Below are 22556 nucleotides of genomic sequence, written 5' to 3' on the forward strand. Positions count from 1 at the left end.
GTCCACTCTAGTTTATGCCTATGCATTTTGGGGCACACACACGTGCACACATTAGCTAGATGCGTGGGAGCGCATCTGCAAGAGGGCTGCTCATTTTTGTGCGCTGCAGGAAAGTGCATGATTTTGTGTGCATTCCTGCAAGCACAAAGGTGAAACTAGCCCACTATTAAATAGATCAGATCTGTGAGGTAATCCATTACTTAATTCATTAAGTATATTTTTTTTGGCAAAGGTAAATGCACAATTACAAACCTCTTTAATTGGAAATATTGAAAGGTAACAGATTTCAACTAGAGGTCGACCGATATATCGGCCGGCCGATATATCGGCCGATATTTGGCGTTTTTTACTTAATCGGCATCGGCCGATTGTGCTGATAAAAAAGGCCGATTATAACTTCAGCCGTGACTTGCAAATGACTTCTGTAATAGAAGTTAATGCAAGTTAATATCTGTGGAGAGGATTCTCTCCTCCTCTGGGCAGCCTGCCAAGTCTGATAAGAAGATACATTGTATCTTTCAGGTTCTTTTTATCAATAGACTGAACTCCTGTGTAGAAGCTCTCAGTTTAACCATTTAAAGACTAAATCTTTTCTGACACTTGTTGCTTACAAGTAAAAATCCTGTATTTTCTGCTAGAAAATCACTTAGAACCCCCAAACATTATATATATTTTTTTAGCAGAGACCCTAGGGAATAAAATGGTGATTGTTGCAATATTTTATGTCACACGGTATTTGCGCAGCGGTCTTTCAAACGCAATTTAAAAAAAAAAAATACAGTAATGAATTAAAAAAAAAAAACCTAAGCAGTAAAGTTAGCCCATTTTTTTCGTCCAAAAGTTTTGATTACCTGTTTTTGTGTATTTAATATTTAAGATATTTTTTTTTTTTTTTTTTCTAAATTATACATACAAGTGAACTGATTGAAGGTTTGTTTTGTTTAATGTTTAAATGAAAAAAAATTTCTGTATTACTTAAGGCTGCTTTCACACTGGAGCGGGCATGCGTTGATGGTAAAACGCTGCTAGTTTTAGCGGCGCTTTACCGTCATTTTAGAGGCGCTATTCGGCTGCTAGCGGGGCGCTTATAACCCAGCTAGCGGCCAAGGAAGGGGTTAAATGCGCCCCTGAAGCGCCGCTGCCAAAACGCTTTGCAGGCGCTTCGGCAGCGGTGCGCATTCATTTCAGTGGGCAGGAGTGGTGGAGCAGCGGTATACACTGCTCCAAAGATGCCGTTTGCAGGACTTTTTTTTACATCCTGCCAGCGCATCGCCTCAGTGTGAAAGCACTCGGGATATCACACTGAGACTGCAGGGGAGCCGTTTTACAGGCACTTTACAGGCGCTATTTTTAGCCCAAAAGCGCCTGAAAAACGCCCCAGTGTGAAAGGGGTCTAACTGTTAGATTTTATGAGATGAAGGGAAAAAAGAAAGGAAAAAAAAAAAATCGGCCAAATATATCGGCCCAAAAAAATCGGCATCACATATCGGCCATCGGCCACCGCGATTTCTAAATATCGGCATCAGCCAGAGAAAAACCCATATCGGTCGACCTCTAATTTCAACACAGTATATTTCTTTCATTGTACATCCCAGGTGTTCTCTGGTTTTATGGCAACATAAACTATTCAAAATTCTGAAGTGGATAGCACCACTAGTGTGAAATTTAGCAGGTTTTGTAAAGCAGACACCCTAAATAATGTTTTGTCTGTGTCCTGCTTCAGTGGGAGATACCCTGTGTGTAGGTCTGCCATTGACTGTCTTTGCCATGCTTATAAGGAGCAACTGGCAATTGCGTGGTCATGCAATACACAAATTTAATTTTATATTTTTTTTTTCACACAAATAGAACTTTTTTTTGGTGGTAGTTGATCACCATTGGGTTTTAATTTTTTTATTCTGTAAATGAAAAAAGAATTTAAAAAATTAGAAAAAAAAAAACCCCAATATGTTCTACTTACAAATTTTTTCATAAATGTATTCTGCTACATGTCTTTGGTAAAAAAACAAACTGCGCTTTTGTGGACTCTATACTATTGGGGACACTAGTATAATTCTGATCATGGGATAGGTTTGCTCAGGCCTGCAGCACACCACTCAGCGCCAAATGGATAAGTTAATGTTTTAAACAGAGATAGAACTACAAACTGGAAAATATAAAGAATAAAAAGACTTACAGTATCTAAACCGAGTACTTAAAAAGACAGCAGCCGTTTTAAAATTATAAAATGAAAATATCCATAATAGTATACATAAACTATGGGAGTAAACATACACTATAAAACAGCGCTAATGTTGAGCAAAGCTATATAAGAAATCATGCGGCCAACTACGCATAAAAAACATCAAACAGAGAAGTAGAGAGTCCGTGAAGTGGTCAGAGGAATGTCCATAAGTGACAATACAGCCGTATCCCAGTGTGCGCCTTCCACCGGTCAGTGAAATTTCACCATGTGTTAACACTCTCCCCCTAGGGGGTCAGACTCACCAGATCTGCAAATCATAAAAGCCTCCAAGAGCAAAAAGATCTCCTCAACACCTCTCTCTCAATACCACTCCGGGGGGTTTTCAGGGGGGGTCACAACTCCTCTGCTGTTACTACTGGAAGTAACAGCAGAGGAGTTGTGACCCCCCTGAAAACCCCCCGGAGTGGTATTGAGAGAGAGGTGTTGAGGAGATCTTTTTGCTCTTGGAGGCTTTTATGATTTGCAGATCTGGTGAGTCTGACCCCCTAGGGGGAGAGTGTTAACACATGGTGAAATTTCACTGACCGGTGGAAGGCGCACACTGGGATACGGCTGTATTGTCACTTATGGACATTCCTCTGACCACTTCACGGACTCTCTACTTCTCTGTTTGATGTTTTTTATGCGTAGTTGGCCGCATGATTTCTTATATAGCTTTGCTCAACATTAGCGCTGTTTTATAGTGTATGTTTACTCCCATAGTTTATGTATACTATTATGGATAATTCTGATCATGATGTACAGTCACTACACTAGTAATGGTGGCAGGCATCTTATTGTGTGGTTGGCAATCTGATGCTAACAGAATCCTACCTGACACTGATGCCACTAGTGACAGTAATACAGCGATCAATGCTAATACTGTATACGGTTCCTGTATTAATCACACTGCCTGGGGAAGGGGTTAACTGTGTGCCTAAAAAGTGTAATTTGTGATACTTTAAGGCCCCATTCTTACGAGGCGGATCCGCTTCCACGGAGTCCGCCTCGGTCTGCCAGCTCAGCAGGAGATCTCTCCATTGATCTCCGCTGAGCCGGCGGATGACATGTCCCTCTCTGCTCACTGAGCGGGGAGGGGCTTGTCGAGCGCTGCTGGTTTCTATGGAGAGATCGGACGAAAACGGACAGCATGTCCGTTTTCATCAGATCTCACCCGATCCGATCTGCCAGCGACGGATCTGAACATAGAGGCATCAGTCTGCTTTTAGCGGATCGGACCGGGTCGGATGTCAGTGGACATGTCACCGCTGACATCCGTCGCTCCATAGACTAGCATGGAGTGCCTGTTCAGGTCCGCCGTCAAAACTGGCAGGCGGACCTGAACGGACCGATCGTGTGAAAGGGGCCTTACTCACAGATCTGGCTGCTTTTTTCCCCTGAACTCAGAGTTGATTTCAGGGAGAAGAAACAGCCAGATTGCTGTCTGTGTACAGAGTTCAGTGTGTTTGAAACTCTGTGCTGTGATTGTCCACAGCCGATCAGCGGGTATAGAGCCAAAATCGGCTGAACCTGCTGACAAACCGCATGTCCAATCACAGCACAGGTCAGCAACATACAGGTACGTTGCCTATCCTATAGCTGTCACCTGCACGCAGTAAATGTATTGTGCGGCAGCAATTGGTTAAAAAAAAAATTATATATATTTGAAAATGATCAGCTGCTTAGTCAGGCATAATACAGTACCAGTTTCTAATTTCAAATATAACCATTTATTTTATTTTTTTTTATAGTCCTACTCTTTCCTGTAATGTAGCACAAGTGTGACATATAGCAATAATTCATTACGTTGGTATCGAACCCCAAACAATACAATATAATGCAGCGTGTAACAATCATTCGATGTGGTGGCTACATTTGTTTTCTTTTGTTTAGGCTCCCCCACCCCACTCCCCAGTGCCCCCACTGTAAATGAAGGAGCACAGGGGCACCTTTGGAGAGCAGCATTGTCAGTCTGGTAGGAGGGTAGTGTTAGATGCACTAGCAGATTTAGATACACTAACCAAATTAAAGCCAAACCCTAGCTCGCATGCAGTTACAGCAACCTTTTTTTTTTTTTCTGGGATAAAGGTTTTACGTAAAAGGTGATCATGAACGCTGAAATTGCTACATTTTAAGGAGAGCGTTTTTTGTTAAACTGACTTACTTGCTGGATCACCAGATGAAAATAAAGGAAAAGGAGACTAAAAAAAGAAAACTAATATAGCCATCACATTTAAGAATTGGTAAGCTGTGATATAATAAATGTTTGCTTTGGGGTGTACTACTACTTCAACCACGTCAGCCTCGAAGGATTTAACCCTTCCTGACCTGGCCATTTTTTGTGATACGGCACTGCATTACTTGAACTGATAATTGTGCGGTCATGTGACGCTATACCCAAATAAAATGTATGTTCTTTCTTTCCCACAAATGGAGCTTTCTTTTGGTGGTATTTGATCACCTCCTGCGGTTTTTATTTTTTTTCGCTATAAACAAAAAAGGCCGACAATTTTGAAAAAAAAAAAAAAAAAATTTTTATTTTCTGCTATAAAACACACCCAATACAAAAATGCAAAAAATCTAATTTCTTCATAAATTTAGACCAATGTGTATTCTTCTACATATTTTTGGTAAATCCCAGTAAGCTTATATTGATTGGTTTGCACAAAAGTTATAGCATCTACAAAATAGGGGAAAGATTTATGGCATTTTTATTTTTTTACTAGTAATGGCGGTGATCAGTGATTTTTAGTGGGACTGCAACATTGTGACTGACAGATTAGACACCTAGCTGACATTTTTGACACTTTTTTGTGAACCAGTGACATTATTACGGTGATCAGTGCTAAAAATATGCACTGACCTTGTACTAATGACACTGACAGGGAAGGGGGTTAACAGGGGCGATCAAAGGTTTAAATGTGTTCCCTTGTGTATTTCTGACTGTGTGTGGGGATGGGCTGCCTGGGACAACACACAGATCCATCTGCCTGTATAGCTGGAAGACAAGATCCTGTGTCATCTCCTGTCAGAATGGAGATCCCCGTTCTGTCTTTGCGGGGAACGTCGAGTCCACCGGACCCACTGATTGGCTCCCCCGCTGGCCAATTGGTGCGTGCGCGTGCCCACAGAACCTCGTGCACGAACTGACGTACACCTACGGCGATTCGCACAGCCGAGCCAACCTGCCACAGTATAACTGCGGCGGCTGGTCTGCAAGAGGTTACAGCGATTGTAAAGGAAAAAGAGAAATAACAAACATCTCTATTCAGCCGTGGCCAAAAGTTTTGCGAACGACACAAATATTAATTGTTACAATGTCTGCTGCTTCATTGCTTTAAGATCTTTTTGTCGGATGTTACTATTGTATACTGAAGTAAAATTACAAGCATTTCATAGGTGTCAAAGGCATTTATTGACAATTACATTAAGTTTATGCAAAGAGTCAATATTTACAGTGTTGACCCTTCTTTTTCAAGACCTCTGCAATTCACCTTGGCATGCTGTCAATTAACTTCTGGGCCACATCCTGACTGATGGCGGCCCATTCTTGCATAATCAATGCTTGGAGTTTGTCAGAATTTGTGTTTTTTTTTTTCACCCGCTCTTGAGGATTTGACCACAAATTCTCAATGGGATTAAGGTCTGATGAGTATTCTGGCTATGGACCCAAAATGTCGATGTTTTGTTCCCCAAGCCACTTAGTTATCACCTTTTGCTGTATGGCAATGTGCTCCATCATGCTGGAAAAGGCAGTGTTCATCACCAAACTGTTCTTGGATGGTTGGGAGAAGTTGCTAGCAGAGGATGTTTTTGTACCATTCTTTATTCACGGCTGTGTTCTTAGGTAAAATTGTGAGTGAGCCCACTCCCTTAGCTGAGAAGCAACCCCACACATGAATGGTCTCAAGATGCTTTACTGTTGACATGACACAGGGGACTGACTTTAGCACTCAACTTTTCTTCTCCAGACAAGGTTTTTTCTGAATGCCCAAACAATCAGAAAGGGGATTCATCTGAGAAAATTACTTTACCCCAGTCCTCAGCAGTCCAGTCCCTGTACCTTTTGCAGAATATCAGTCTGTCCATCCTCCTTCGCCTGACTGTGTGTGCAGATGCACTCACACCTGCCTATTGCCATTCCTGAGCAAGCTCTCACTGGTGGTGCCGATCCCGCAGCTGAATCAACTGTAAGAGATGGTCCTGGCGCTTTCTTGGACACCCTGAAGCCTTCTTCACAAATGCAGTGGAAATCTTTATGGGATTAAGTTCATTTTCATGGCAAAGAGGGACTTGGCAATTAATTGCAATTCATTTGATTACTCTGCATAACATTCTGGAGTATATGTAAATTGCCATCATAAAAACTTAGGCAGCAGACTTTGAAAATAAATATTTTTTATTATTTTCTTCACACAAACAGAGCTTTCTTTTGGTGGTATTTAATCACTGCTGGGCTTTTTTATGGTTTACTAAAAAAAAGACTGAAAATGTTGAAAAAAAAAAAAAGTTTTTCTTAGTTTCTGTCAGTAAATTTTGTAAAAAAAAAAAGGAATTTTTCGCCTTCACTGATGGGCACTGATTAGGTAGCACTATTATGTGGCACTAATGGACAGCACTGGTGGGCACGGATTGGCCGCACTGATGGGAATTGATGGGCATCACTGGTGAGCAGGCACTGGCTCAGTAATGGGTACTGATTTGTGTCACTGATTGGGCACTGATTTGTGTCATTTTTGGGCACTGATTGGTGGCACTCTTGGGGCTTTACCTTAATCATGGCCCTGATTAAATGCCCTGTTCTTCTGTGCGAGGAGATGCCGCTGATTGGCTCTCCTTACCGCGCACTCTGTCAGATTACCGGCACTTTCTGTATTTACATGTGACCGGCTGTGATTGTATACGGCCAATCACATGGTTAAAAAGCCGCGTCAGATATCGGGGTCGCGGCGTGTCCTAGCAACACGGTGCGGCTGCAAACGCTGTGTGGGAGCGGCCGTTAGGGTGCGCCGTCATATGATGTCAACCCAGAACTAGAGCCGCACCGTCCCTCCGTCATTTGACGGTGGACGGCCGGCAAGTGGTTAAACAGCTGCGAAGAGAGTTGGGTAAGCAGGTGTAGAATGAATAGAAAGCTGTTTTATTTTTGCAAAAGAAGTACATTAATGCTATATTGATACATAGGGGAGGTGGAATTTATAAAAAGAAAAGGTGAACAAAGGTGAACTTAGCCTTTTAAGGTAAAAAATGTAAACAAGGCAGATTGCCGTTCTTTCAGTAAGGATGGCATGGATCCTGTGTTCCTGCAAAGCAGGGACAAGGATCTATGCCTTCCTCTAGTAAAAGCACCTCCCGCACAACAGTAAAACGCTGGTCAGGCACATAGCTAACCCTTTGATCGCCCCTGATGTCACCCCTTTCCAGCCAGTGTCTTTAGTACAGTGACCATGCATATTTTTAGCACTGATCTGTGTAATAATGTCACTGGTCCCCAAAAAAGTGTTGGTTTCGAATTTGTCTGCCGCAATATTGCAGTCCTGCCATTTATAGTTAAAAAAAACAAAAAATGACAGTTTGTAGGCACTAGAACTTTTGTGCAAACCAATCAATATACGCTTATTGGGATTTTTTTTTTTTTACCAAATATATGTAGCAGAATACATATTGGCATAAATTGATAAAGAAATTCTATTTTTTTTATTATTGGATTTATTTTTTGAAAATTGGCAGTCATTTTATGTTTATAGCGCAAAAAAAAAAAACTGCAATGGTGATTAAATATCCCCAAAACTCTATTTGTGGGAAAAAAGGACACAAGTTTTATTTGGATACAGCGTCACATGAATGTGTAATTGTAAGTTAAAGTAACGCAGTGCTGTATAGCAAAAAATGGCCTGGTCATGAAGGGAGGTAAACCACCTTCTGGCGGTCAAGTTGTTAAGCAGACTTATGTGAAGGCTACTTGGTTTATACTTATGTGTATGCACAGGAGACTTGCTCAAATAAGCTGAAGACTTCTTATGCAAATAGTGGCTTTTATTTTATTAATTTATGTTTGCAAACTATGTATGCTGCTTGTCAGAGGTCTACAGCTGCTATGCAGAAATCTGAACCTCTCTTCAGTGAAAAAATTGTTCTGGGTTGGGGTAACCTCCTTGACCTGGAAAATTTTCTCTTTTTTTTTTTTTTTATCTCTGAAGATACAGCATAGAAAAGAAAGAAGCAATTGCTGAACAGTCCCACTTATGTGCACCAACTGGGCAGTTAACTAGTATTCCCATTAAAAAAAAAAAACGGATGTGTTTTTTTTTTTTTTTTTTTTTTTTAGGGGAATATAGAGATCTGTGAAAATCTGATCTTTTGTTTCTGATGCTGAGAGCCTCATATGTATAGCCCGTATTAGTAAGACAAAGTGGGAGTGTATTATCATACATAAATAAATGGTGGTTGTCGAAAATCAATGTATACATTGCTTGTTCTCAAAATGTATTCCTATATTTTCTGAACCATCCATGAGTGGTCTTGCCTAATTGTGCAGACTAGTCTGCACAATTGTACAAACAGACCTAATTCTTCTCTTGCTTCAGCCCCTGGACTGCCAGGGGTTAATCATTTTGCTGCTCAGTCCCTGTGCCTGCCTTTCCATTCACCTCACTAAATTGAGAAGCCGATCAGCAGGAGAGGCGTCACCGTACTGAATAAGGTCTCACTGCGGCGCGTCACCAATCAGAAATGTGGGATTTGTCTTTGTGATTTATAATTACGGTGCTGAAGATTTGGATGGTCATTTTGTTCTCTATTTCTGTTTTGTTTCATGTCACCCTTAATCACTGGAAGTCTAGTCTTGTATAGCAAGATGTGTTTTTTTTTAATTTTTTTTTTTTTGGAGTCCAGTCGTCTGTATTGTATGCATAAATTATTTGTAAAATCATTCTAGGATGTAGCGAGGCGGTAGCCTTTTTCCATTTTTGTCATTTATAAGCATAGCCGAGGCAGCGTGCATTTTAATTTAAAGGCACAATAGAATTCTTCCTGTCAGGCATCTGTAGCCCATCCCTCTAATAACAATATAGAACAAAAACAATTCTATGCCACTGCTGGATATGTACACCATTTGTGTTCAATTTATCTTTCTTTTTTTTATTTTATTTAATATAATCCTATATCTGCTTCTTGAACTCAAGTCATCTTCAAGACAGATAATTGTGACCACCCTTATCCTCCAGACCCCTCCCCGCAGAACATGCAGGTATAAATATAAATGTTCTGAGCATTCTTTTTTTTTTCTATAGATATGTATACAGAATACACATACAGTATTTACCTGCTAACTTAATTTTATGATGCTCCACGCTGTTTTAATTGCTGTCATGTTTCAGAGATTGTCTCACAAATATGAAAAGTTTTTTTTAAACGTAAATAGATTTAATAATTGTGTGTGTATTAAAATACATGCATAATCGATACTTCTGAATGTTATTGCATTTTCCCTTAATACAAGTACATTTTAGGGAAAAAAATAATATATGTTGCAAAATATGCTACTTTGTATAATCAGAGTGTATGCAAGAAGACTCTTGCCTGTAAAGCTGAATATTATGCAAAACCTATTACAATGCCATTATGGCTACTGCATAAATAATTAACATTACATGTATATTTACCTTGGATCTTCTTTTCAGATGATCTTAGCTTAGTACAGTTTCTCACTCCATATTCACCTGAATTTAGTGACTGGGATGAATGATTGCCCTTGATTATCTCATTCTTGTGCCTGGAATAATGAGGGTAAATATGATAAGCAGTTGTCAATATTAAAGCAGGACTATAGGAAGAAGGCTTCAGGCCTTCTTCTAGGGAGAATGAAACAGCAGATTTGAGTATCACAATCTCCCCAGTATTATATTTTCTGGAAAAAAATAAAATTACTTGTATATGAAAACATAGCCTTTCCCCGGCTCCCTTTTTTTTTTTTTTTTTTTTTTTCCCTGATCAGCTGATGAAGAGACTAGCAGCTCGCTGCTTTGCTGGCTTGTTAATTTTGTCCCCACTAACAGTGATTTCCGATAGCCGGCCTGCTGATAGTGGTAAGGTAAATATCCTTTTTTTTCCTTGTCGTCTTGAAGATTCGGTAGAACTTATATAACAGGAATGTGTAGGTGTGTAGCACATCAAAAGCTTGTGTTCTTCGTGTTTCTCTGTTCATCTGAGTGCTCAAGGAAAGCAATACCCTTAACTGTTGACTGCCTTGTGTGCTGCGTTTTAGACTGGAATTTAAAGCTGTCAGACAGGGCACGCTAGACATTCAGGACTGTAATTGTTTGCTAGCAGCAGTATGATGGGTAATGCTGTCTTAGCCACATACATAATAATGACACAGTATTTTTTGATCTGATTCACTTTCTCTTTTTTATTTTTTTATTTTTTTTTTTTTGTGTGTGTATAAATGAGCAGATTTTGTCCATCCTTTCTGGTGATTGTGTCTGAACGCTACAAGCATGATGGAAATTGACTTCTGATTATTAAGGCCTAGTCTGGAGCTGTCCCCCAGGATTTTCTACTTCTGTTTGTTCATTGGGTTTAGATACATAGGAAAGCGATCTGCCAGTCCTATTTGGCATGCTCACATGCCAGGTTAAAGGATTTCCTCTCCTTTTTGTGTTTTGATTTTTTTTCATGTCTGGGATTTGTTCTTTCCTCCTTTTGCAAAGGAATTTAGGAAAATATCTTGGCTATGGAGTGCCTTTATCCTTGTTGATTGTTCTATTTCTCTGATTGTAAATATTGGTTATGTTTGGTGCTGTGGAAAAGTGAAGGTAATTGCCATTTGATTAGACTTCATTTCAGCTGCTGTCAAAGACTGGTAAACATTTGTACGCAGACTACAATATTTAAAAGCATAACTAATGTTTATCTACATAATGTTACAACAGATGTTCTTGTGCTTCCTTCTTGCCTTTATTTTTGCACGGTTGAATTTTTGACAGCTCAAAAATCTGGAATAGGAAGGAAAAATGGCAGTCAGTGTGATTGTATATGCTTTTTTCAATCATCTGGTTTAACCTTTTTTTCTTTTCAGGAAAAAAATGCATTTTATTTTTTGATAATTTTTTACTTTCTTATGTTTTAAAGTAACAAAGTGAACTATAATTCCTAGAGAGAAACCATGGGTTCTGTTTTATTGTGTGCTTAGCATGTTATTTGGGTTATTCATTATGTATTATTGCTCTTCCAATTGCTTGCCTACTTTTTGTTATGGTTTTACACAGATTTAGGCTTCAGTTGGGTGTTTTTTTCAGCTGCCCCTGAACTCTCCTCTGTTATCTTATCAGTACATGTACACAGCGTTTCTAGGGAGTTGAGTTTAGCATTCTTTGGAAAGCAAAAAAAAGCTTTCAGAACGGATGTTCAGAGGCATTTGAAACACCAGATGCCTGTAACAGCTTGTAAACTCACCTTTAGCCGCGTTTCGTTCACAGGGGTTTTTAATGTAGATACATTCTTGAAAAAAAATTAGAAAAAAAAAACCTCTTCTAAACGCAAACGCGGCATGCAAACTTAGCAAAACAGACGTTTTTAAACGTGGGTTACTATCTGTCAAGTTAAATCGTTCAGAAGAGGTTTTAAAATGTCCCGTGTACATTAAGCCTTAATGAACCATTTCCCTTATTATAAATGATTGTCATGTGGCAGCCATCTTGTTTATGTGCACACATTGAGGGATTGGAAACATAAGTTCACTTATCAAGCAGGAGAGTGCAAAAGAGCAACGATCACGTAGTAACTCAACAGGCTTTCGTTTTACTATAGTCACATATAAAAAGGCTCTGAACAACAGATTACCCTCTTTCCTTGGCTGTGTTTGTTATCAAGGGTTACACTTCCCTTTTTGCCTTGGATATGATGTGTAAGGCCGGCCATACACTGAGCAACTTTCTTTCCTGCAATCACGGGTTGCAGGAAAGAATTTAGCTCGATTTAGCCCATCAACACAGTGTTGATTCAGGAATTCCTCCTGCCGGGCATTTGTCTTCTCCAAACGGGGGGAGCCATCCCCACCGGGAGAATACAGTGATTATTGCTAGCGGCTGGCTATAGAAGCCACATAAAACCCATAATGCTGGTTGTACCCAAGTTAATTAATCAATCAAAACTTGGTACATTTAGTCTGCCCATACACGGTTTGAATCTCAGCCAGTTCCTGCTGAACCGGACGGGATTCAAACCGACCATGTATGGCCTGTCCAAGTCTCAGCAGTACTAGTAAGTTTTTAGCACCTTATGGTAATTAAAGAGAACTGAGTTAAGTGCACTTATCATAGCAATCAATCACTTCTCCATTGTAAAGAAATTGAAGAGGTCAGTTACTACAAAACTGGTATTTTTTGTTTTAGTAGATACTGCACATGCAGGTCTGCACACCTGTTGCATTGGTATGGAGAGTCCCACCCTCCCTGCTGATTTTTATATTGTGGGAAACGCCATATACCACAGTCAAAGTCTTGTTTGCATAGCATGAAGTGTGAAACTTCAAAACAGAATCAGAGCTTTGAATCTGAGGATTGCTGAATTCTTTTTTGGCCCATTTAGATCTATACATGTGCGTAGAGGTGCTTTTTTTTTTTATTTATTTTTTTTTTATAGTGTTAGGCAAATTAATTGCTAGTTTCTTTCTGCTTTGACCTGCATTATTGACTTGTGTTTCCAGTGCATTTTTGGATTTGGAGTGATTAGTTTAGATCCATTGGTCAAGGCTTGTTAAAGCGACTTTTTTTTTTTTTTTGAATACCAAACATGGCATAGTTACCTGCAATGGTTTTGCACAGAGTAGCCCCAATCCTCCTCTTCTCAGGACCCCTGCCGGTGCTTCTGGCTCCCTTATTTACTGAGTACCCCCATAGCATGGCACTTGCTATGGGGGCATTCATGCAGGTTTACACACACAGCGTGTTGACACAGTGTGGCTCTGCCCCGCCCCAGCTCCCTCCTCTCTGGCTGTGATTGACCACAGCAGAAGCCAATGGCTCCCACTGCTGCTTCTAAACCAGTGAGGAGAGAGAGAAGAGTGATGTTGCTCTTTTGCACAGCCCTGAATTGATATTTGGTTCAGGTAAATATAAGGGGTCTGTGGGGGGGGTGAAGCTGCACACAGAATATTATTTTTACCTTCATGCATAAAATGACTAAAAACCTTCTGCCTTTAGAACCACTTTAATAGCTGTTAGAAACCAAACAGAATGCATCAAAATGCATGTTGTATGTGCTTTTTGTTCCGTTGCCAGTTTTTTGCAAAATGCACTCCTATGCAGAGAGAAGAAAATGGGTACTATTTTTATTGGGGGGGGAACCGAAACACATGCATTTTGTAAATGGGCCCCTGGAGAGAAAAGAAGCCAGACTTTAACGCCACACTCTGCAGTAGCTGTTAGTGTTTTTATGGCAAATTGTGACAAGATTGTGCACTAGATAAACAAAAGAAAATTAGGTAGAGATCATTGTACAGTTCTGGTATAGTCCTTAGGTTTATGAACACTCCCATATGTGTGTATTAATAAATGTTAATGTAGATTGCACTTTTAGTGGTTGTTGCCAAATTATCATTCATAATACATAAGGTACAAGCTATTAATGCAGACAAAATGTTCCATCCTTTAGGCAATCGAGGACGGGAATTTGGAGGAAATGGAAGAGGAAGTCCGGCTAAAAAAGCGCAAGAGGCGAAGAAATGTGGATAAAGATGTTGTTGTTGTTGTGAAAGAAGATGGTGAAAAGAAAGAGAAAAAGAGAAGGGGACGACCTCCTGCTGAAAAGTTGTCACCAAATCCACCAAAGCTGACCAAACAGATGAATGCTATAGTTGATACTGTAATAAACTATAAAGATAGGTAAGTGCTTTTTGTTGGCTGAAATGTAAATGTCAAGCTGGGAGCATTGATAGGTAAACTACTGGCAACCCCCTCCCCAATACTTTTTGGAGCTCATAATGCTAACAATTTTGACGTGCTGTTTTCAAAGACATGCTAACAAACTGGACAACTGTGCGGGAATGGGATCCAGGTTCAGCCCTTCTGCAATCACTTTCCATTTAAATTGTGTTTAGATGTCTACAAATCCATTAGAGGGAGCTGGGATATATAAAAAAAAAAAAACTAGAGGTTTATAGTATAGGGCTTCCTGAAAAGTTTGTAATTCCCCATTAATTACTTATGAAAGTGAATTTACTTTGTTTTTAAACAATATCAAAGTTGAAAAGGTACCAGTCTGTAATATATGTGTTGCATTCTAATGCTATTGAAATATAACAATGGTTGCCTGGGAGTTTTAGAAGTTTAAAGTTGAAATTAAATTGAAAGCAACAACAGAAAGTCCCATTTCTGCAACAATTGACTGTTCCACTACAAAGATGGGGATGAATGGACTAGTTTGTTGTGTTAGTAAATGGGAGCTGCTGCATCCCCAACCATCATGCCTTCCTGGCCTTTTTCATCCTCAGCCAGAACAAATAGCTGATGAAGGGGAATTTAAGCCCCTTACAGGAGCAATATGGTTACAGATGAGTGGTCTCTGGCCATTTTAGAAGTCCCTGGTATTCTTTGTAGTTAGTAGGGACTAAATAAATACGGTAATTGCATGTGTATATTTTATGTGTATATTAGCCGTAAAGGAGCATTCCAGTCAACTCTTTATTTTATTGTTTTAATGTTTTTTTATTGTAACTTAACAATTTACAAAAAAAAAAAAGAAGAAAAGTACAATGTATGCCCCAAGGGGGGTAGACTTTTGCTCCCTTATATGCAGGAATATTGTAGTTAAAGCGGGGGTCCACCTATCTATCGTTTTTTTTTTTTTTGTTTTTTTTTTTAGTTCATTCACAAACTTTTCTTCTCAGCATTACATACTCACATATTGTGTGTAATATGTCCGCCTGTGTCAGATTTCGTCGGAAAGAATAACTTATATTATTCACTGCAGGCGGTTTCCATCTTCATTGTGGGCATTTGAAGCCCACTAGCATTTATTTCCTGGATGCGGTGAATGCTGTGCTCCCAGCATTCACCGCTCGTTCCCGCACATGCTCAGTGGCATCCTGGGAAGCCTGAGACTAGCTCCCAGGAGTCTGTGCGGAGTCTGGGAGAGGCTAGAAACACGCCTACTCCCACGGGAGGAGAACCAGGAAGTGCAAAGAAGAATAGAAAAATAAAAGGTAATTACGGCGATTTAAATTTTTTTAAACGGCATGTCAGCATCTAGGCAAGGAAGAGAATACATACAGATATTGTTCAAAATTTGGGTGGAACCCCGCTTTAAGCATAGATATCCAAATTCAATGATATATGTAGCCATATTCAGATGTTAACAATATATAATCCTCGTGGGAGATGGCATATTATACCAAAATGAAGAAAAAAATAAAGAAATATAGTAAAACCAACAAAATTGCTTCCAGTGGAAAAGCCCACCTGTAAAATGAAATATGAAGGGGATAAATGGATGAGTGCTCGGAGGGAGATCTACAACTCCTAACTTTAACTAAACCTGCTCCCACCCCCATTCTAAGCCTTTTCTATCTACCCTGTGAAAAGAAAGATGTCTATACTTGCCTATTCTGAGAGCTCTCCAGTCAAATACTCGTGTGGCAGTGCAGGCTTCAGTGTAGAGAAAGGACAGCCAACAACGGATGCCCTATAGTAGGCCTCTGCGTGAGTGTCTTGCGGATGATGGTAGCCACCTTTGAGGCAGTTCCCTTTGTCCACTTTCTCTCCAAACCCATGTAATGGAATGTTTCGTCATCAATGGACAAATGTACTCGGTCTCTGGACATAGTATCCAATGTGTGCCAAGGATATCAAGCATAAAATTACCAACGTCCTAAAATTACTATAGTGCAAATATTTATAAGAGGCTATTTATTAACTTTAATGGTACTGTACACTGACATCACACAAAGGTTTATCTCTAAAAGTATATTTTTGTTACAATAGATTGGGTAAAACATATAAAAACAGGCAAATGTGCCAAAATAAGGCACACAAAATGATCACTATTACTTGGTACAGTGAAGGCGCAATGCTGTACTTATAACCGAACACTTACCATATATCCAATTCTTCTCTCTTGACATGTTTCGCAGAGAAAATAAAAACTTCTTCAGGAGTTCTAGAGAGTGATTATTTTTATCTATAAAAAAACATGACATCAATCAAAGAACATACAGCGGAACATTAAATCTAGAGAAGCTGCACACATTCTTACCCCTCCCAGGGGGTGTATTTGCATACACAAATTCTATATGTATATTAGCCCTAAAGTAACATTCCAGTCAACTCCTAACATTAACTAACTAAACCTGTTCCCACCCCCATTCTAAGCCTTTTTTATTTACCCTGTGAAAGGAAAGATATCTATACTGTAGAGCGCACCTGTCCGGTCAAATAATCGTGTGCCAGCACAGGCTTCAGTGTGGAGGAGGGACAGCCAACAATGGATGCCCTCTAGTAGGGCTTTGCGTGAGTGTCTTGAGGCTGATGGTAGCCACCTTTGAGGCAATTCCCTTTGTCCAATTTCTCTCCAGACCTATGTAATGCAATGTTCCGTCATCATGGGACAAATGTACTCGGTCTCTGGACTGGCAGACACTAAGTACCAGACTGTCCCTGGATTAGTGGCTCAGGAGTCTGGCTCTGGAGTCAGAAGTCCCTTTCTTCTCACTACCGACAACAGCCTATAGGGCTATGAGGGGAGTCTTGAACACCTTGTCAGTGAAGGGGCACTTGTTGTCAGGGGAAGCTTATCTACCAATAAACATCTTGAAAACTTTGAAATGTTGTACCAGCTGATCCAGATTCAGACAACGCCAATACATTGTCTTACATCAATCTTTGGGGGGGGGGAGTAAACTTCACGCTGCCCGTTGTGCTGACACTCAGTTTTCAAGCTGTACAATGTGCTTACATGGGTTCTTCATAAGAGATCTAAAAATAATTGTCTTGGAGTCCATGCATGACTAAAGGTCGTCATATCTGACTCTGGGGAAGGGGGTGTTTGTGAGCCCGAAACGTATTTGTGATTTGTTTTATTGCTAATCATCCAATAATGTATTTCTCTGCACTACTGGTATGGTGCTCTAACTATGCTTTGTATATTTGGCTTTCATTTTAACCAGGACGTTGTTTTCTGTCCCTTTTTGTGCAGCTCTGGCTCATTAAAAGGACACTTGCCTCCATTTTTTGGGCTTGGATTGCTATGCGTGTCTATATCTCAGCCATCGCTTCTTTTGGAAAGAGAAATACCCTTTTTTATTGTCATTCCTAATAGGCCTCGGAAGGGCACCTCAACTTCTTGTGCCATCATCTCTAGGGGGCTTAGAAAGACCATCAGTCAAGCTTATGGTCCCAAGGATCATGTTCCCCATTTACTGTTAAGGCTTACATCCCTAGATCTGTGATTACCTCTTATGCCCCGTACACACGGTCGGACTTTGTTCGGACATTCCAACAACAAAATCCTAGGATTTTTTCCTACGGATGTTGGCTCAAACTTGTCTTGCATACACACGGTCACACAAAGTTGTCGGAAAATCCGATCGTTCTAAACGCGGTGACGTAAAACACGTACGTCGTGACTATAAACGGGGCAGTGGCCAATAGCTTTCATCTCTTTATTTATTCTGAGCATGCGTGGCACTTTGTGCGTCGGATTTGTGTACACACGATCGGAATTTCCGACAACGGATTTTGTTGTCGGAAAATTTTATATCCTGCTCTCAAACTTTGTGTGTCGGAAATTCTAATGGAAAAGGTGTGATGGAGCCCACACATGGTCGGAATATCCGACAACAAGGTCCTATCACACATTTTCCGTCGGAAAATCCGACCGTGTGTATGGGGCATTAGGCATTTTGTCATCAGGCAAATTTTTCCCAGATTTGTATGTTTAGTATCTTTTTTTTCTAAAGGTTAACTTTTTTATTGTTTTTATACAAATATCAATAGTGGTTACACAGGTGTACAATCATAACAAGCGTTGCTTTAGTCATAGTGCAATACAATGAACAGGCATATAGGTTTACTTTACACATTAGTATATATAAAACGTCTTACAGCACACTTTATTGTAGTCAGGGGCAATTTCAGATATTTGCCATATCGTAGTATCTCTATACATTACTATAGCTTACTAAGCCGGTGGTATGGTGCTCTCTGAGCTTACCCATGAGTTCCACATTTTAGAGAACTTTTTGGGGCATCCTCTAGCTTCATATGTCAGCTTATATAGTGGTATGGCTTGATTGATAATGGTGAGCCAGAACTTTATAGTCGGAGTAGAGTGGGATTTCCAGTGCATGGTTATTGTTTTTTTTTTTTAGCATAAAACAACACTATCCGTATAAAAGACTGCATTTTTGGATAAGCCCTCATATCAATGTAGCCTAGCAGGCATCAAAACATTTATTCTTCCTAATAGTGTGAGAGGGAGATTATTCCATGTTTTCAGGGTGGTTTTAAATCTACTAATAAGAGGGTCTAGATTAATCCTGGCATATGAGGAGATAGGGTGTTCTATCAGAACCCCTAAGTATCGAAAGGTATTAACTATTTGTAATGGGCATTCTGGGGGTAATGTTATTTGTGTCTCTCAGTCAATCTGAAACAAGAGGGATTTATCCCAGTTGACCCGAAACCCTGAAAAGTTGCCAAATCATTGGATAATCTCCAGCAGGGCTGGGAGTGACGACTGGGGATCCTCCAAATATATCAACATATTGTCCGCATATAGGGATACTTTTTCTTCTATACCCCCAGTCGTCAGTCCCCTAATTTACCCACTGGATCTCACCAATGCTGCTAGAGGTTCTATTGCCAGCGCAAACAGGAGTGGTGACAACGGACACCCCTGTCTTGTGCCTCTTTATCTGGAAAGCATCTGATATGGACATATTAACCCTTAGTCTAGCGATGGGTTTGGAGTATAAGAGCTGTACCCACTTTATGAAGACAGTGCCAAATCCAAATTTGGCCAGGACTTCGAAAAGATATGGCCATTCGACTGAGTCGAAGGCCTTATGGGCATCTAAGGCTAATACAGCTCAGGAACCGGTTTTGTCATGGGATGCTTGTAGATTGGTATAAAGTCTTCGCAAGTTAATAGAGGTTGATCATCCATGCATAAATCCTGTTTGGTCCACCCCTATAATGGTTGTAATTACTGTATTTAATCGCTTGGCGAGTACATTGGCCAGAATTTTAACGTCTGAGTTGATAAGCGAGATTGGCCGATATGATTCACATAAGAGGTGATCCTTATGGGGCTTAGGGATTAAAACGATCAATGCTTCTGACTTGGAGGGTGATAGTTGTCCTGTTTTAAGGGCAAAATTGTACATCCGCAATAAATGTGGGATCAATAAGTCCCAAAATTGCATGTACCATTCGATAGGAAACCCATCAAGGCCTGGGGTTTTATGTCTGGCAAAAGATTGTATCGCCTCCCCTATTTCTTCCGTCGTTAACGGAGCGTCAAGCCCAGCAGCCTGGCGCTCCGTTAGTTTTGGAAGTGAAACTTCCGAAAGATGGTCATCTAGCTCCACTATTGTATAGTGAGCTCTGGTGGTATACAGAGTGGAGTAGAAGGCAACAAACGCCCTCATAATGTCATCATTCTGTTCAACCACCATGCCCGTTTGATTTTTTTATTCTAGGGATTTTACAGGGTTGATAGTCGGGCCTGGTCAAATATGCCAATAGGCGGCTATTTTTATCCCCAAATTCAAATATACGTTGATTCTGATAGAGCAGTTTTTTCTGTGTACGTTCTAGAAGTACCAGTTCCAATTCTCTAGCCCTGTGTCTCCAAGCAGTGTGTGTTTCGGAAGTGGGGTTTGAAGAATACTCAGTTTCTGCTACCCTAAGTTCTCCCTCTGTGTCCATCAGTCTGGACTGCGATGCCTTGCGGGCCCGCCCAATGGAGGCTGCAAAAGAGCCACGGGCAGTGGCCTTAAAGGCATCCCAGACCATCGGAATATCCGCACTGTGTTTGTTGATTACCCAGTAAGATTTCATATCTGCCGAACTCTGATCTATTACAGCCTGATCCGCTAACCACCGTGGGCTCAACCTCCACACCCGATATGAGGAAGATGTATTCAGAGCGAGGTCCACCATCAAAGGCGAGTGGTCAGACATCGCCCTGGGGAGATATTTGACTCTTGTTACCAAATTAAGTATATCGGATGAAACCAAGCATAGGTCAATTCTTGATAAAGTATCATGAGAATCAGACTGACACGAGTATTCCCGCACATTTGCATGTTTCCATCTCCAGGCCTCCACCAAATCAAATTGAACTAGGAAAGATTCTAGAGGCATTGGGGCAATGTAGAACATCGAAATCTATCCATAGAATTGTCTAAAACTGTGTTGTAATCTCCAGCTATATTAAAGGGCCTTCAGCAATTTCGAGTATCGTTCCCATCACCTTCTCAAATAATTTTTTGGTGAAAGGCGGTGGGACATAAATGTTTGTCACAGTATAGGGTTTGCCCAAAAGTTCCATCACCAGGATCACAAAACAGCCATTAGGATCAAGTTTGATGTGTTTAATTGAGATTGGTGCCGATTTGGCAATAAGAATAGACGTCCCTCGGGCATAGGAGGAATAAGTGGAGTGTAGAGCATATGCTATTTTGGCTCTTTTAAGGGCCATAACCCTGGAGCCCTGGAGATGGGTTTCCTGGAGAAGGATTACATGTGGTTTGTGTCGTGATAAGTAATCAAACATTATTGAGCGTTTTACCTTAGAATTAAGCCCCACAACATTCCATGATATCAGACATAAAGTATTCATTCTTGGGTGTGAGACAGAAGTTTGCGCGACCACCTCCCCGGATATCCCAGAGCCCACCAAAGTGTGGAATCCCGAGCCTCCCGAGAGGTGGGGGCGCAACCTGATAAACATCTACGAAAAAACATTGTGCTTTTAGACATGTATACCTGAGCATCTCGACGGCCTGGAGGGCCTATGGACCTGTGAACAAATATTAGGAAATAACACTCATGTAACCAGAACAGCAGCAACATATGGAACATTTCCCAACCCTCCCGAACCACCCTAACCCCCCCGGCTCCCATGCCCAAACACATGAGAGCTTTGATCCCTGAACTGGAACTGCAAAGCAGGGGGTGTCTAAACCAGTCCCGTGGTCAACAAACCCTAGGTAACAATAGCAAGGGTGGCTGTGAACATAAGCTACCACCCATGATCGCTTCCTGGGCCGAATAAGTAGTAGCCCTGCCTTAGTAAAGTGTTCTCCCGGGTAGCCAGAAGATATTTATAGTTTAGGCTAGCAATACGATAAGGATAGTCAGCCATATGAGATAACGACAATGTTGTCTCCATTTAAGCAGTATCGAGTTTCTCAACCTTCCTGTAGTCGAATAAGTGCAGATAGGGATATGCCAAATTCTTTGTGCTGACCCCTAATCTTCTCTGTCGATGCTATAAGGCAGCAGATCAAGGACGTCAGTAAATGGAAAGTTCTGTTAGCATATGATCGTCGGGGTAAGGTGTTGGTCAGCGAGGAGGGGATCTCCGTTTGCTGGTTGCTCTGCTCCAATGGACCCAGTGTTTCCGCCCCGTGAGCCGCTTCTTTTGGATCGGTGAAAAAGTGGGCCTTACCCTGGTGGATAACACGGAGGCGCGCTGGGTATAGCATACTATAAGGTATTTGCAGATCACGTAGGCGCCGTTTAACTGCCAAGAAGGTGGCACGTTGCTTTTGCGTGGCTACTGAAAAGTCAGGGAAGATGGTAATGCCATTACCATTAAAGAGTATGTTCCCCTTTTCTCTGGCCGCCCTGATAATGGCCTCCCTATCTCTAAAATGTAGTAGCTTAATAAGCATAGCCCGTGCAAGCGCCCCAGGGGGTAGTGGGACTCTGTGCGCTCTTTCAATGGCAAACATATTGGAGAACGCAGTGGTGTCAAAGGTGGATGTCAGCCATTGCTCCATAAACTTTTCTGGGGCCCTGCCCTCTGAACCTTCCGGAAAGCCTATGAAGCGGAGGTTATTGCATCTCAGGCGTCTTCCATGTCTGTGAGCTTGTCAGACATGTACTCTTGGGCCTGGCGCAGCTCCCTGACCGAGCCGTGTTTCATCTTCTAAATCCCCTATACGCTGCTCTGCATTTTGTACTCGTCTGTTTTAATTGAGTCCATCTGAGTGGTAAGGGAGGCATAGCTGTGCTGTATCGTTCCCATGATTTGTGAGAGAGAGGGCTCTGCAGAGCCTACAGCCACATCAGCAGTGGGATGGGATGCTGGGTCAGTGTCCTCT

At 41.0% G+C, this 22556-nt stretch overlaps 1 protein-coding gene across 4 annotated transcripts in view; it reads left to right on the forward strand.

Moving 5' to 3' along the window:
• Positions 1–22556, forward strand: part of SMARCA2 (SWI/SNF related BAF chromatin remodeling complex subunit ATPase 2) — a 273379-nt gene that overhangs the window by 216726 nt on the left and 34097 nt on the right. For 3 of the 4 annotated variants that reach the window (XM_073634901.1, XM_073634899.1, XM_073634906.1), the window contains one exon: positions 13880–14109. In XM_073634901.1, coding sequence (XP_073491002.1) covers positions 13880–14109 — 230 coding nt within the window. Of the gene's footprint in view, positions 1–10220; positions 10317–13879; positions 14110–22556 lie in introns of those variants that run through there. The other variant, XM_073634910.1, reaches the window with a different exon arrangement.

The sequence above is a fragment of the Aquarana catesbeiana genome, linkage group LG01 (assembly GCF_042186555.1).
Source record: "Aquarana catesbeiana isolate 2022-GZ linkage group LG01, ASM4218655v1, whole genome shotgun sequence".
NCBI lineage: Eukaryota > Metazoa > Chordata > Amphibia > Anura > Ranidae > Aquarana > Aquarana catesbeiana.